The 11,851-nt window shown below is 46.0% G+C and overlaps 1 protein-coding gene across 5 annotated transcripts in view; it reads left to right on the forward strand.

Moving 5' to 3' along the window:
* The window catches only part of tmem63c (transmembrane protein 63C), a 218,466-nt gene that overhangs the window by 202,588 nt on the left and 4,027 nt on the right, over positions 1-11,851 (forward strand). For all 5 annotated transcript variants that reach the window (XM_069915866.1, XM_069915868.1, XM_069915870.1 and 2 more), the window contains 2 exons: positions 519-634; positions 6,476-6,550. In XM_069915866.1, coding sequence (XP_069771967.1) covers positions 519-634; positions 6,476-6,550 — 191 coding nt within the window. The remainder of the gene's footprint in view (positions 1-518; positions 635-6,475; positions 6,551-11,851) is intronic.

The raw sequence follows: 11,851 nt of genomic DNA on the forward strand, positions 1-11,851 counted from the left end.
CTCCTATCCCTCTGTCTCCTTTCCCCCAACTCTCCACCCACCCACCTCAGAGAGATACCCTTCCCCCTAAAAGAATATTATGGAAAGGGATAGGTCTGGTTCTGGGGTTGAGAGTTTAAATTGGAGAAAGGCCCATTTTGATGGAATCAGGAAGGATCTGGCAAGTGTGGATTGGGATGTTGTTTTCAGGCAGAGGTGATTGTTAAGTGGGAGACCAAAGGAGAAATTGTTAGGGTCCAGACTTTGTATGTTCCTGTCAGAATTCAAGGCAAGAATAACAAGTATAAGGAGCCAATTTCGAAAGATACTGAGGCTGTGGTGAAGAGATGGAGCACGGCAGGTGCAGGCAGCAAGGAACAAATGGGGTATGGGGAGAATCACAAGAAAACACGAAAGGAAGAAATCAAGAGGGCTCAAAGAAGCCATGCCAGGCCGAGTAGTTTGGCATGGACTAGATGGGCCAAAAGGACTGTGCCTGTGCTGTTATTTAGGGAAGTGACTGGTATTTTTATTTCCAGGTCCGATGGAGCCCATCACACTTTTCACATTTGTCACCTTGCTCCTGTCCATCATCTTCTCACTGTTTGCATTTTGCATCAGACAACTTCAGAAACGCAAGCCACAACACACCCAGGTAAGTGGGTCTGCCCAAAGGGATTATGTTGGGACGTGACATCAGGCAGCGGAACTGGGGGGAGTGGTGGTACAGTAGAGGGGATAGAATCTGAGTCGAATAAGGTCAAACATCAGCCATGATCACATTGAATGGTAGTGACCGTATCAACATTTCCAAATTATCTCTCTGACTCGAAGCACAGACAAGATCAACAATCAGGTAACGTCCCTCAGAAATATGGCCCCAAATTGCAGCAGGACATCATCGGTAGAACCGCAGGGGGGGGGGGCTGCCTCACAGCTTCAATTCCCACTCAGTGCTAACCTCTGGCACTGTCTATGTGGACTTCTCTACTCTCCCTGTGACAGTGAGGCTTTCCTCCGAGTGCTCGGCTTTTCTCCCACATCCTATAGATAAGCAAGTTGTAGGCTAACCGTGAATTGGCCCAAGTGTGTTGGTGAGCAGTAGAATCTTGGAGGGACTGATTGGAATCTGTAAAGAATAAAGTGAGATCGTAGGGTCAGTGTAAATGTGTGCTTGATGGATGGCAGATTGACTGGGCTGAAGGGCCTGTGCGACCATGGCTTCTGTTGCCTTGAAATTGTGATTTCCCCCCCCTGCCACCTCCTGAACCACTGCAGTGCTAGGCAGTCCAACTGTGCTGTTAGAGTGGACACATCTCCAATGAGGCATGGAAGCTACAGGTGGGAGGGCCATAGGTTTGGAAGGTGCTGTCAAGGCAAGTGTTTTGCCAATAGTGCACACTGTGGCCACTGAATGCATGGGAAGGAGGGAGCAGATGTGCAGGGTGCCACTCCAACAGGCTGCCTTATCCTGGGTAGATACTGAGCTACTTGAGAATTGATGAAAGTGTTCTCATCCAGCTGAGTGGCGAGTATTCTAGAACATTCCTGACTTATTCTTCAATGGAAGATGTTGGAAAGGCCTTGGAATCACATGAGGTGAGTCACCTGCTGAAGGACCCCACATGCATTTGTAGTCACAGAACCTACATGGGAGACAATCTCATCAAAGATGAGGACTTGGTGAGCAAATGCTGGGCAGTGTGGTGCCGCTGACAGCAGAGCGACAGAAGAAAACGCCTGGCTCAGGACAAACTGTTTAATTCCCTTTCCAGCCAACTTTTATGTCACTTCCAGACCTGCCGGCCCGAAACCAGAAGTGACATCATGATCCCTCCCCGACACATTATTTGGTTCGCGGGCTTCATGCCTGAGGTGGAGGGGGTCCATTACAGGTGGTCCCAAGGGGCGGATATTGACATAAAAATCAGTAATTTGGATGGTTTTGTCGCATTCAGGAGTAATAGTCGTGAGTTGGAGTATAAGAGAGGAGAGAGAACTTTCCAGAAGCAGGAAGATAGAGTGACACTGGTAGGATCTGCTCCTTGGGCCTGACTGAATGGGTCAAGCAGTTGCTATGTAGAAAAGCAGTGAGTTAATGTTTCAGGTCACAGTCCTTTCATCAGAACTGGTAAAGGAATGACTGGTAAACACAGAGAAAATGGTGGAAATGACCCACTGAATGTGGGGGTGATGGAGAAGGTGAGAAGGGGAGCACTGCCTCTATTCCAGGTAGGGCTTCTCTGTGTCCATCGTACTGGAGAGTCAGTGGTCATTAACACTGGACAACAAACTTCTTCCGAAGGTATACCATGAAAAAAATAGTATGGATTCTGATAGACAACTTCAAATTTGCTGTATCATGTAAGAAGTTGGAGGAACATTAACTTTTTTTGAATTCAACATGTTTAATCGCATAATGACGCTGACACATTGGGTTAGTTCAACTAACCTAAAAATGTTTTGCAGCTGATTTTTGTTTGTACTCAGCATCTGATGCCTCTCAGGTCAGTGTCGAAGAATAGTCAGCCAGCATTGATGGATTCCAGTTGCCCTGATCCCACTTGTCCATGGTCACAATGTCCTGGTCAAACCTGTCACCATGTTCATCACTGAGGACACCAAGATCAGCAGGGAAGGGGTCCAAGTGCGAATGCAGGAAATGAATTTTCAACGACATGTTACACTTCATGCTTTTGTCTGCTTGAAGGATACTTAAATTGTTGTAGGAAATCACAAAAATAGATTATATCTAAAACACGGTACCTGATAGGAAAATTTGAAGGTGATTTTTGTGATCAGCATCCAAAATCCACCCAAATTCTTTGTGCCCAGTGTTAGAAGCCAGATCTGCCACTTTGCTTCCTGTCAGGGTTCTGTTCTCAGATTCTCCCGCCCCAGGCTATGTTCCAATGACATCCTCAACTACAACAGTGTGAGCCTTCTACCCTCATTTCTCACCACCACAGTTCACAAGATTGTGATCATGTACTCACAATACTTATGTCCTCACCCCACCCAAAGTAAAGATAGGAATTCCTGAACACTGAGGAGTGGGGCAGAACAGAGGGATTCGGGAACAGAGATACAGAATTCCCTGAAAGTGGTGTCACAGGTGGATAGGGTTGTAAAGAGAGCTTTTGGTACATTGACCTTCATAAATCCAGAGTATTGAGTACAGGAGTTTGGATGTTAAGGTGAAGTTGTCGAAGACATTGGAGAGGATGAATTTGGAGAATTGTGTGCAGTTTTGGTCACCAAACAACAGGAAAGATCAATAAGAATGAAAGAGGGCAGAGAAGATTTACTAGGATGTGGCCCACACTTCAGGGACCGAGTTCCAGGGAGGGGTTCAACAGGTTAGGACTTTATTCCCTGGAGCGTAGAAGAATGAGGGGAGATTTGAGGCGTAGACTTGAAGGGCCGAGATGGCCTGTTACCATGCCATAAACTGTTATATGGTTATTCGATCAAGGAACAGGATCCCCCCGCTAGCCAAAACTAGAGCAATCCTATGAAACTTTCATAAGCCAAAATGGCATGAAGTGAAGAAGCAATTATCATTAATTTATATGGGAACAATTTTTGAGCGTTCCCAGACTAAAAAAAAAGAACCTACCAATCATACCGGATTCATTCCCCTTGGATTCCAGGCCACATCCCTAGCACCCCTACCCAAAATGAAGACACACTCCCACCCACATCCCCCCCCACACCCCTCTTCTCTCTCGCCCACTCACTGCCTTTCATTCTTCAGCCAACGCCACCTGCGGGCTTCTCTCATGGGGCTGACTCCTTTCGCCCCAGGTCTTTCCCTCCCCAGCCCCCTCTGCTCGGTATCTCCCTCGGTCCAGCCACCCTTCCTCCTCCTCCCATTCATTCTCAACATGGCAGCCACCAAGGTCAGCTCTCACAAGACCGTGTCGCCATATATTTTGCTCAATACTGACACCCAGAGTCTGACACCTGGAGTCTGACACCTGGAGTCTGACACCTGGAGTCTGACACCTGGAGTCTGGCCGCAGCAGCTGACAGCCCTTCCGGAGTCTGTGACTCTTCACCTGCTTTTTCTCAGAAAAGCAAAAATCCTCTCCAGATGAGCAAATACAGGCACTAACGTAGATCTTTCGTAAAAGCAAAGTGGCATAAACCTGTGGTTAAAATTATGAGGGGGATAGACAGAGCCAAATGGTTTTATTGCAGCACAAAAAACAGGATCTTTGGCCCTTCTAGCCCCTGCCAAACGATTATTCTCCCCAGTCACACTGACCTTCCACCTAGTCCATATCCCTCCATACCCCTCCCATCCATGTACCAATCCAAATTCCTCTTCAATGTTAAATGTGTAATGGCAGCACCATCACTGGAGCAGACCTGGGGGAGCAGAGACACAGCACTGCTCTGTAGAGTTTAACTGACCAGTCCTAATGCTGATAGCTGCACATAGCTTTAAAATGCCTCATTAAAGGAGTTGATGGGGTTTGTAATTGAAATCCTGCAACTGTGGGGTCTCTGCCCAAGATGGCCGTGCCTGTGCTGGGGAGCGACCACAAGGGGGTGCAGATTCTAGGGGAGCAGTGAACCAGAAACGGGGAGAACATCCCACCACGGAAAAAAAGCAGAGGAGACTACCCTACAGGATGGTGACCATGGCAGTGGGTCAGCGGTTGAGGGAACTACACAGGCTGCCGACAACCTGTGGTTGGGGATCCACACGGGCTGCTGGAGACTGGCTCATGGCAACCAGGTATTGGAGCCGGGATTGGAGAGGGTGCTGAGGGCAAGATGGGCACTGAAGGCTTCCTCCTTGGGTCAGAGGTTTGGATCTGGAGTTCAGGAAGCCGATGGATCAAACAGGAGTCTGTGTGGCTGCGGGAAGGCTGGAGGCGAATCTGCGGGCACCCAGTGACCTTGAAGGGACTCCCTTTTGTTTCTCTCTCACCGTAAGAGGTGCTGAGTGATGCTAATGGTGACTCTCTATCTGCCTTATGGCAGGAAGAAGGCAATTTTATGTAATATTACATTCTGTTCTATTACATGTCAATAAAGGAATCCTGAATCGTCAATAAAGGAATCCTGAATCTTCAATCTTGAAAATTATGCACCACTTCAGCTGGCAGCTTGTTCCATAAACATTTCTTTCACTCTTAACCCATGTCCTCTGGTTTATACCTCACTGAATGTCAGTGGAAAAAGCCGACCTACATTTACTCTGTTCCCCTCATAATTTTAAATGCCTCAATCAAATATCCCTTTACTCTTCTACGCTCCAGGGAATAAAGTCCTAGCCTGTTTATCCTTTCCCTGTAACTCAGTTCCTGAAGTCTGGGCAACATCCTAGTAAATCTTTTCTACACTCTTTCTATCTTATTAATATCTTTCCTGTTGTTCAGTGACCAAAACTACACACAATTCTCCAAATTTGGCCTCACCAATGTCTTGTACAATTTACCATAACATCCTAACTCCTGAACTGAATACTTTAATTTATGAAGGCCAATGTGCCAAAAGCTCTCTTTACAACCCTGTCTATCTGTGATGCCACTTTCAGGGAATTCTGTATCTGTATCCCTAGATCCCTCTGTTCTACCCCATTCCTCAGTACCCTACCGTTTACTGTGTATGTCCTACCAAAATGTAACACCTCACATTTGTCTGCATTAAATTCCATCTGCCATTTTGCAGCCCATTTCTCCAGGTTTACTCATAGCCACAGAAAATCCTGTCTGTTCCCATGTCTATTGTTCTCCTACCTTCTGCCCTATTGTGCTGTACCACAGAGCCTGATGTGCTTCCAGTGAATTGGTGGATGCTGCTAGTCCCCCATGAGGTCATTCCCCCAACTGTATTCAAAGTGGTACATGTGGAAGAGGGGGAGCCACGGTTCTCCTGCACTGTCCTTCTGTCTCTCCTGGCAGTCTCCCATCAGCCTTGTGAGTACCACCCTGAAACTCCTGCTTATGATCCTCTCAGCCTCCCATCTGTTCCTCACTCAGTCAAACCAGCAGGAGCGAGCAATCTTCTAAATTTTAATTTAGTCATATAGCACAGGTACAGGTCATTTCGACCCACAAGTCTGTGTTGCCCAATTAACTTACATCCCTGGTACATACTCGTGGGCTGAAATTGATTATTACCGTGCTGTATGTCCAAATTAAAAGGTTTCCCACCCCTGGGACATCTGCACCTGTGGATAGGGGGTAGCAACAGTTTGACACATTTTCTGCAGACATGGTTGTTAGGGACACTGGACCTCCCCAATTCCCCACATTTGACAGGAGCAGCCACTCCTCCGAATGATATTTCAACTTCAAAAGTTCAGGAAAGAAAAAGGAAAGCCCTTTACCCTTGACTCACCTGGTCACTGTTCAGCCTCCTTGACGAAGCCTCTAGATGCAGATTTGAAGGACAGTACTTTTCCCTCACAACGTGATCCCTACGTTAGGTCCAGGTTGGATTGTGTTGGGGTCTGACTTTGATTCTGGTTTGTCCTCAGCTGGGAGAACCTCAAACAGAATGCATGTTCGTGGACGGAGAACGGAGCAGTGTGTCGTCCACTCCAAACTCCAACGTAAGTGAAGGGGGTGAGGGTGGAATGTGATCTGACAGCAATCTTGGCAGGACAGTTTCACTCCATTGCAATTCCTGACCTGGGAATTTCAGGTGAGTGGAGATTCCAAGAAACATCATCTACTAGCAATTTGGAAAGAGAGAGGAGGATGAGGGATTGCCAGCTTTATGTGTGTGAAATTGTCTCACAAATGTAAGTTTTTGAAGAGATGACTGATGAGGGCCTGTAGTAGATGTTGTCTGTAGGGATAAGATTTAGTCTGAAAGAGGCTTTTAAATGCCACCTCCCCCACTAATACATTCCAGGAACCGACCACTCTCCATGTGGAAAAAACATAGGTATGAATCTTCACTCTTTCCTCCACTCACCTTATACAGACGTCCTCTGGTATTGACCATTGCCGCCCTTGGACAATAGTGCTGGCTGTCCATCCTAGCTATTCCTCCCATAATTTTAAATCCCTAATTAAGTTGCCTCCGATCTTCCATCATTCCATAGAGAAGAGTCGTACTTACTCAACAACTACGATAATTACTTTTTAAAAATCTTTTCTATACTACTCTTGATTTTTAAGTCCCACCTCAATCACCTATGTTCTACTGAGAAAAGTCCCAGCTAATTCAGCTTCCCCTTGAAGCCCAAGCCTGTGAATGCCGGTAACATTCTCATGCCCACGTAGAATGTAGAACTCAAATTGGCCTTGCAATCCTTTTCACCCATCCTGTGCCTTCACGCAGAAACGACCACGTTAATCCCCAAGGGGTCCTATTCTCTCCAATCACTCTCTCGTCTCATTTTGCCCTCCTGAACTCCCTCTTGGGTGCACTTCTTCATCCCCAATACTTCTCTAGGAATTCATGTGATCCTAGCTGCTCATTGTTTTCTGCTTGTTCAGATTTCAAAGGATATTGGGATTGCTTGCTCTCTGTTTGAGGGACCTGATTTCTGTGGCAACAACTTGTCCTGGTTGATACTGACCTGTTTGTCTAACGAGGCAGAGGAAGGTGGCAGTGGAGAAGGACTGGTTGGGTCCATTGTTGAGAAAGAAACAAAGGGCTTTGAGTCCTTCCATATGGAATTCCTCCTCCACATCAACCCTCCTCTGGCTGGCAGAATTTGTTCTCAGCCTCATTAATTCTTCTTTGGCTCATCCCTCTTCCTCCCGCATGGGTCCCAGTTATGTCTGCCTTTTTGTTGGCTACATGGAGCAATCCCTGCTACAAGCCGACACAGGCAAAGCCCCTCAACTCTTCCCCACTACATCGATGACTCCTTTACTGCTGCCTCAAGTACCCGTGATGAGCTCGTCGACTTCATCCACTTTGCTGCCAACTTCCACCCTGACCTCAAATTCAGTTGCTCCATCTCTGGAAACACTCCCCCCTTCTTCATCTGTCCTCATCGCGGGACAAATTGAACAGATAGATTTTTTTTACAAATCTACCAACTCCCACAGCTACCTCGATTACAGCTCCAGACCGAGCCCTACAAGGATTGAATTCCTTTCTCTTTATTCCTCTGCTGTGCCTGCTCCTAGGATGATGACTTCCATTCCTGAACACACGAGATATAATCATGTAACCATTTACAGCACAGAAACAGGCCAGTTCGGCCCAAATCGTCCATGCCAAACATCTTCTCCCACTCACCTGCATTTGGCCCATAACCCTCCACACCTCTCCTGTCCATATACCTATCCAACCTTCCCTAGAATATTAACATCGATCTTGCTTCTACCACCATTGCCTGAAGTTCACCCTCTGCATGAAGAAATTCCCCCTTATGTTTCCCTTAAACTTTTCCCCTTTTATTCCCCCAGTCTCAGTGGGTAAAGCCTGTCCACATTGACTCCAATCATCCCCCTTAGAACTTTGAATACCTCTATCAAATCACCCCTCAACCTTCTACACTCCAGGGAATAAAGTCCCAGTCTGCTCAACTGTTCCCTGTAACTCAAACCCTGAAATCCCGGCAACATTCTTGTAAACCTCCTCTGCACTCTCTCTCTCTATACTGTTTATATCCTTCCTGTTATTCAGCCACCATAACTGCACACAATACTCCAAATTTGGCCTCACCAGTGCCTTATTCAATTTCAACATGACATCCCAACTCCTGTACTCAATACTCTAATCTATGAAGGCCAATGTACCAAAATCTTTCTTCACCACCCTATCTACTTGTGACTCCACTTTCAGGAAATTATGTACCGAGACTCCTAAATCCCTTTGTTCCACTGCACTCCTCAATTGTCGACCATTTAATGTGTATGTCCTATTTTGATTAGTCCGACCAAAATGTAGCATTTATCAGGATTAAACTCCATCTGCCATCATTCAGCCCACTCTTCGTACTGTCCTATATCACCCTGTAAGCTTTGATAATCTTCCTCACTGTCCACACCACCAAGCTTTGTACCATCTGCAAATTTACTCATCCAATTTGCCACCCTATCATCCAGATCGTTAATATATATGTCAAAGAGCAGTGGACCCAGTACTGATCCTGAGGCAAATCCACTCAAACAAATTTCCACCACTATTCTCCAACATCTCCCACCCACTGTTGAATCCATTTCACTACTTTATCATTAATACCTAATGCTTCCACCTTCCTTACTAACTTCTTATGGGGAACTTTATCAAAAGCCTTACTAAAGTCCAAATAGACAACATCCACCGCCTTCCCCTCATCAACCTTTTTAGTAACCACCTCAAAAAACTCTAAGATTTGTTGGACATGATCTACCACGTACAAAACCATGCAGACAACTCTGAATCAATCCGTCTTTCCAAGTAGTTGTAGAACACTTTCCATTAATTTACCCACCACCGACGTCAGACTTAAAGGCCTATAATTACCAGATCTACTTTTGGATCCTTTTTTTGAACAGCGGAACAACATGAGCCACCTCCGGTCCTCCGGCACCTCCCCCATGGACAATGATATTTTAAATATTTCTGTTGAACGCCCCAACTATATGTTCACTAACCTCCCTCAGGGTCCTAGGGAATATTTGTCAGGACCTGGAGATTGATCCACCCTGATCTTTTTCAATATAGCCAACACTACCTCCTCATTAATTCTTATATTATCCTTGAGCTCCCAACCATATTTCTTCACTTCATCGGGCTCAATGTTCTTTTCCTAGTGAATACTGAATAAATAAAAATTGTTTAAAATTTCTCTCATCTCCTCTGGTTTCTCACAGAGTCTCTCCCCACCCCCCCACCCCCCACCATCTTCAATGGGTCCAATTTTATCCCTCACTATTCTTTTCCTTTTAATGTTCCTGCAGAAACCCTTTGGATTTATTTTTACTTTTCCTGCCAAAGCAGCTTCATTTCTCATAACATAACATAACAACAATTTACAGCACGGAAATAGGCCATTAGGCCCTTCTCCTTTTAGCCTTTTTAATTTCCTTCTTAAGATTTCTTTTACACTCCTTATATTCCTCAAGCAGTTCATCCCTCCCCTGCTGTTCATACCCATTGTCCACATCCCTCTTCCCCCGAACTAAGTTCCCAATATCTTTTAAAAACTAAAGCTCCCTACAGTTTCTAACCTTTCCTTTAATCCTCACGGGGACAGACCGATTCTGCGCTCTCAGAACTTCTCCTTTGAACATCCTCCATTTATCAGCTACATTCTTCCCTGGAAATATCTTATCCCAATCCACATCCCCCCAAATCTTTTCTCACCCCCTCAAAACTTGCTTTCTTCCAATCAAGAATCTCCACCTTCGGCCCACCTCTATTCTCTTCCATTACTAGCCTAAAACTAATAGTATTGTGATCACTCGACCCAAAGTGTCCCCAACACAAACCTCTGTCACCTGCCCCATCTCGTTCCCTAATAGGAGATCCAATACTCTCCCCTCTCTAGTCAGTTCTATGTATTGATTCAGAAAACTTTCCTAAACACACTTAACAAACTCTACCCCATCCAGCCCTCTTACTGTATGGGCGACCCAGATAATGTTCGGATAACCACCTTGTGTTTATTACACATATACACAATCTCCTTACAAATGTGCTCCTCTAATTCCCTCAGCCCATTTCTATAATACACTCCCGTTAATGTTTTCGTGCATCTACCATTCCTCAATTCCACCCAAATAGCCTCGATGGACGATCCCACCAAACCATCCTGCCACAGCACTGCTGTAATGTTCTCTAATAAGCAATGCAACTCCTCCGCCTTTTACCCCCCGATCTATCATGTCTAAAACAACAGAATCCTGGAATATTTAACTGCCAAACATGCCCTTTCACTGATGGCTGCAATATTGTATTTCCACGAGGCCGTCTGTGCCTTAAGCTCATCCTCCTTATTTACCATGCTCCTTGCATCCAATATATGCACTCGAGAGACTCTCCTCCACACATACTCCTTTTGTTACCAACTACCTTCATCTCCTTCACTCCTCCATTTATTTTTCATTCTGTTCCCTCCATTCCTTCCAGTTTAGGTATTCTTCTTCCCTAATCTCTGCTCTCTCATTCTGATTCCCACCCCCCCCCCCCCCCGCTAAACTCGTTTAAACCCTCCCCAACAGCTCTAGTAAACCTGCCCACCAGGATATTGGTCCCCCTCCAGTTCAAGTGCAGCCCATCCCTTTTGTATAGGTCTGACTTGTCCCAGAAGAGATCCCAATGATCCAGAAATCTAAACCCCTGCCCCAGCCCCTGAGCCACACATTCATCCTCAACAACTTATTATTTCTCCCCTCACTAGCGCGTGGCACAGGCAGCAATCCCAAGATCGCCACCCTGCTCTTCAACTTCTTCCCTATCTCCACCTAACCCTCTTCAAGACCTTATCCCCACTTCTAACTATGTCACTGGTCCCCATGTGGACCACAACTTCTGGCTGCTCCCCCTCCCCCTCCAGAATGCTGTGGACTCGATCAGAGACATCCCTGACCTTGGCACCTGCGAGGCAACATACCAACCGGGATCCCCGATCTCGTCCAGCAAACCTCCTACCTGCTCCTCTAACCAGCAAGCCTCCATCACCCGGTCTGCAATTTAGAGTAATTTAGATAAACTTGAAAACTTACCAAACCTTACCTCACTGTGAGCTCAGCCTCTGCTCATTGAAGCCTCTCGAGCCAAAGCCTTTAAGTCCCTCTCCTTCACTGGGCTCCTCCTTTAGCAAACCCTCCTTTTTATTGATTCCTGCTAATTTTCTTAATTTCCAATTAATCCCTCCCACAATAATCAATGACCATCAGTGACCAGACTCCCATGGCTGTGAATCCACACCAAGTGAACAGCAAGATCAGCTGTCTTCCCT

Source organism: Narcine bancroftii, chromosome 2, assembly GCF_036971445.1.
Source record: "Narcine bancroftii isolate sNarBan1 chromosome 2, sNarBan1.hap1, whole genome shotgun sequence".
Classification (NCBI taxonomy): Eukaryota; Metazoa; Chordata; class Chondrichthyes; order Torpediniformes; family Narcinidae; genus Narcine; species Narcine bancroftii.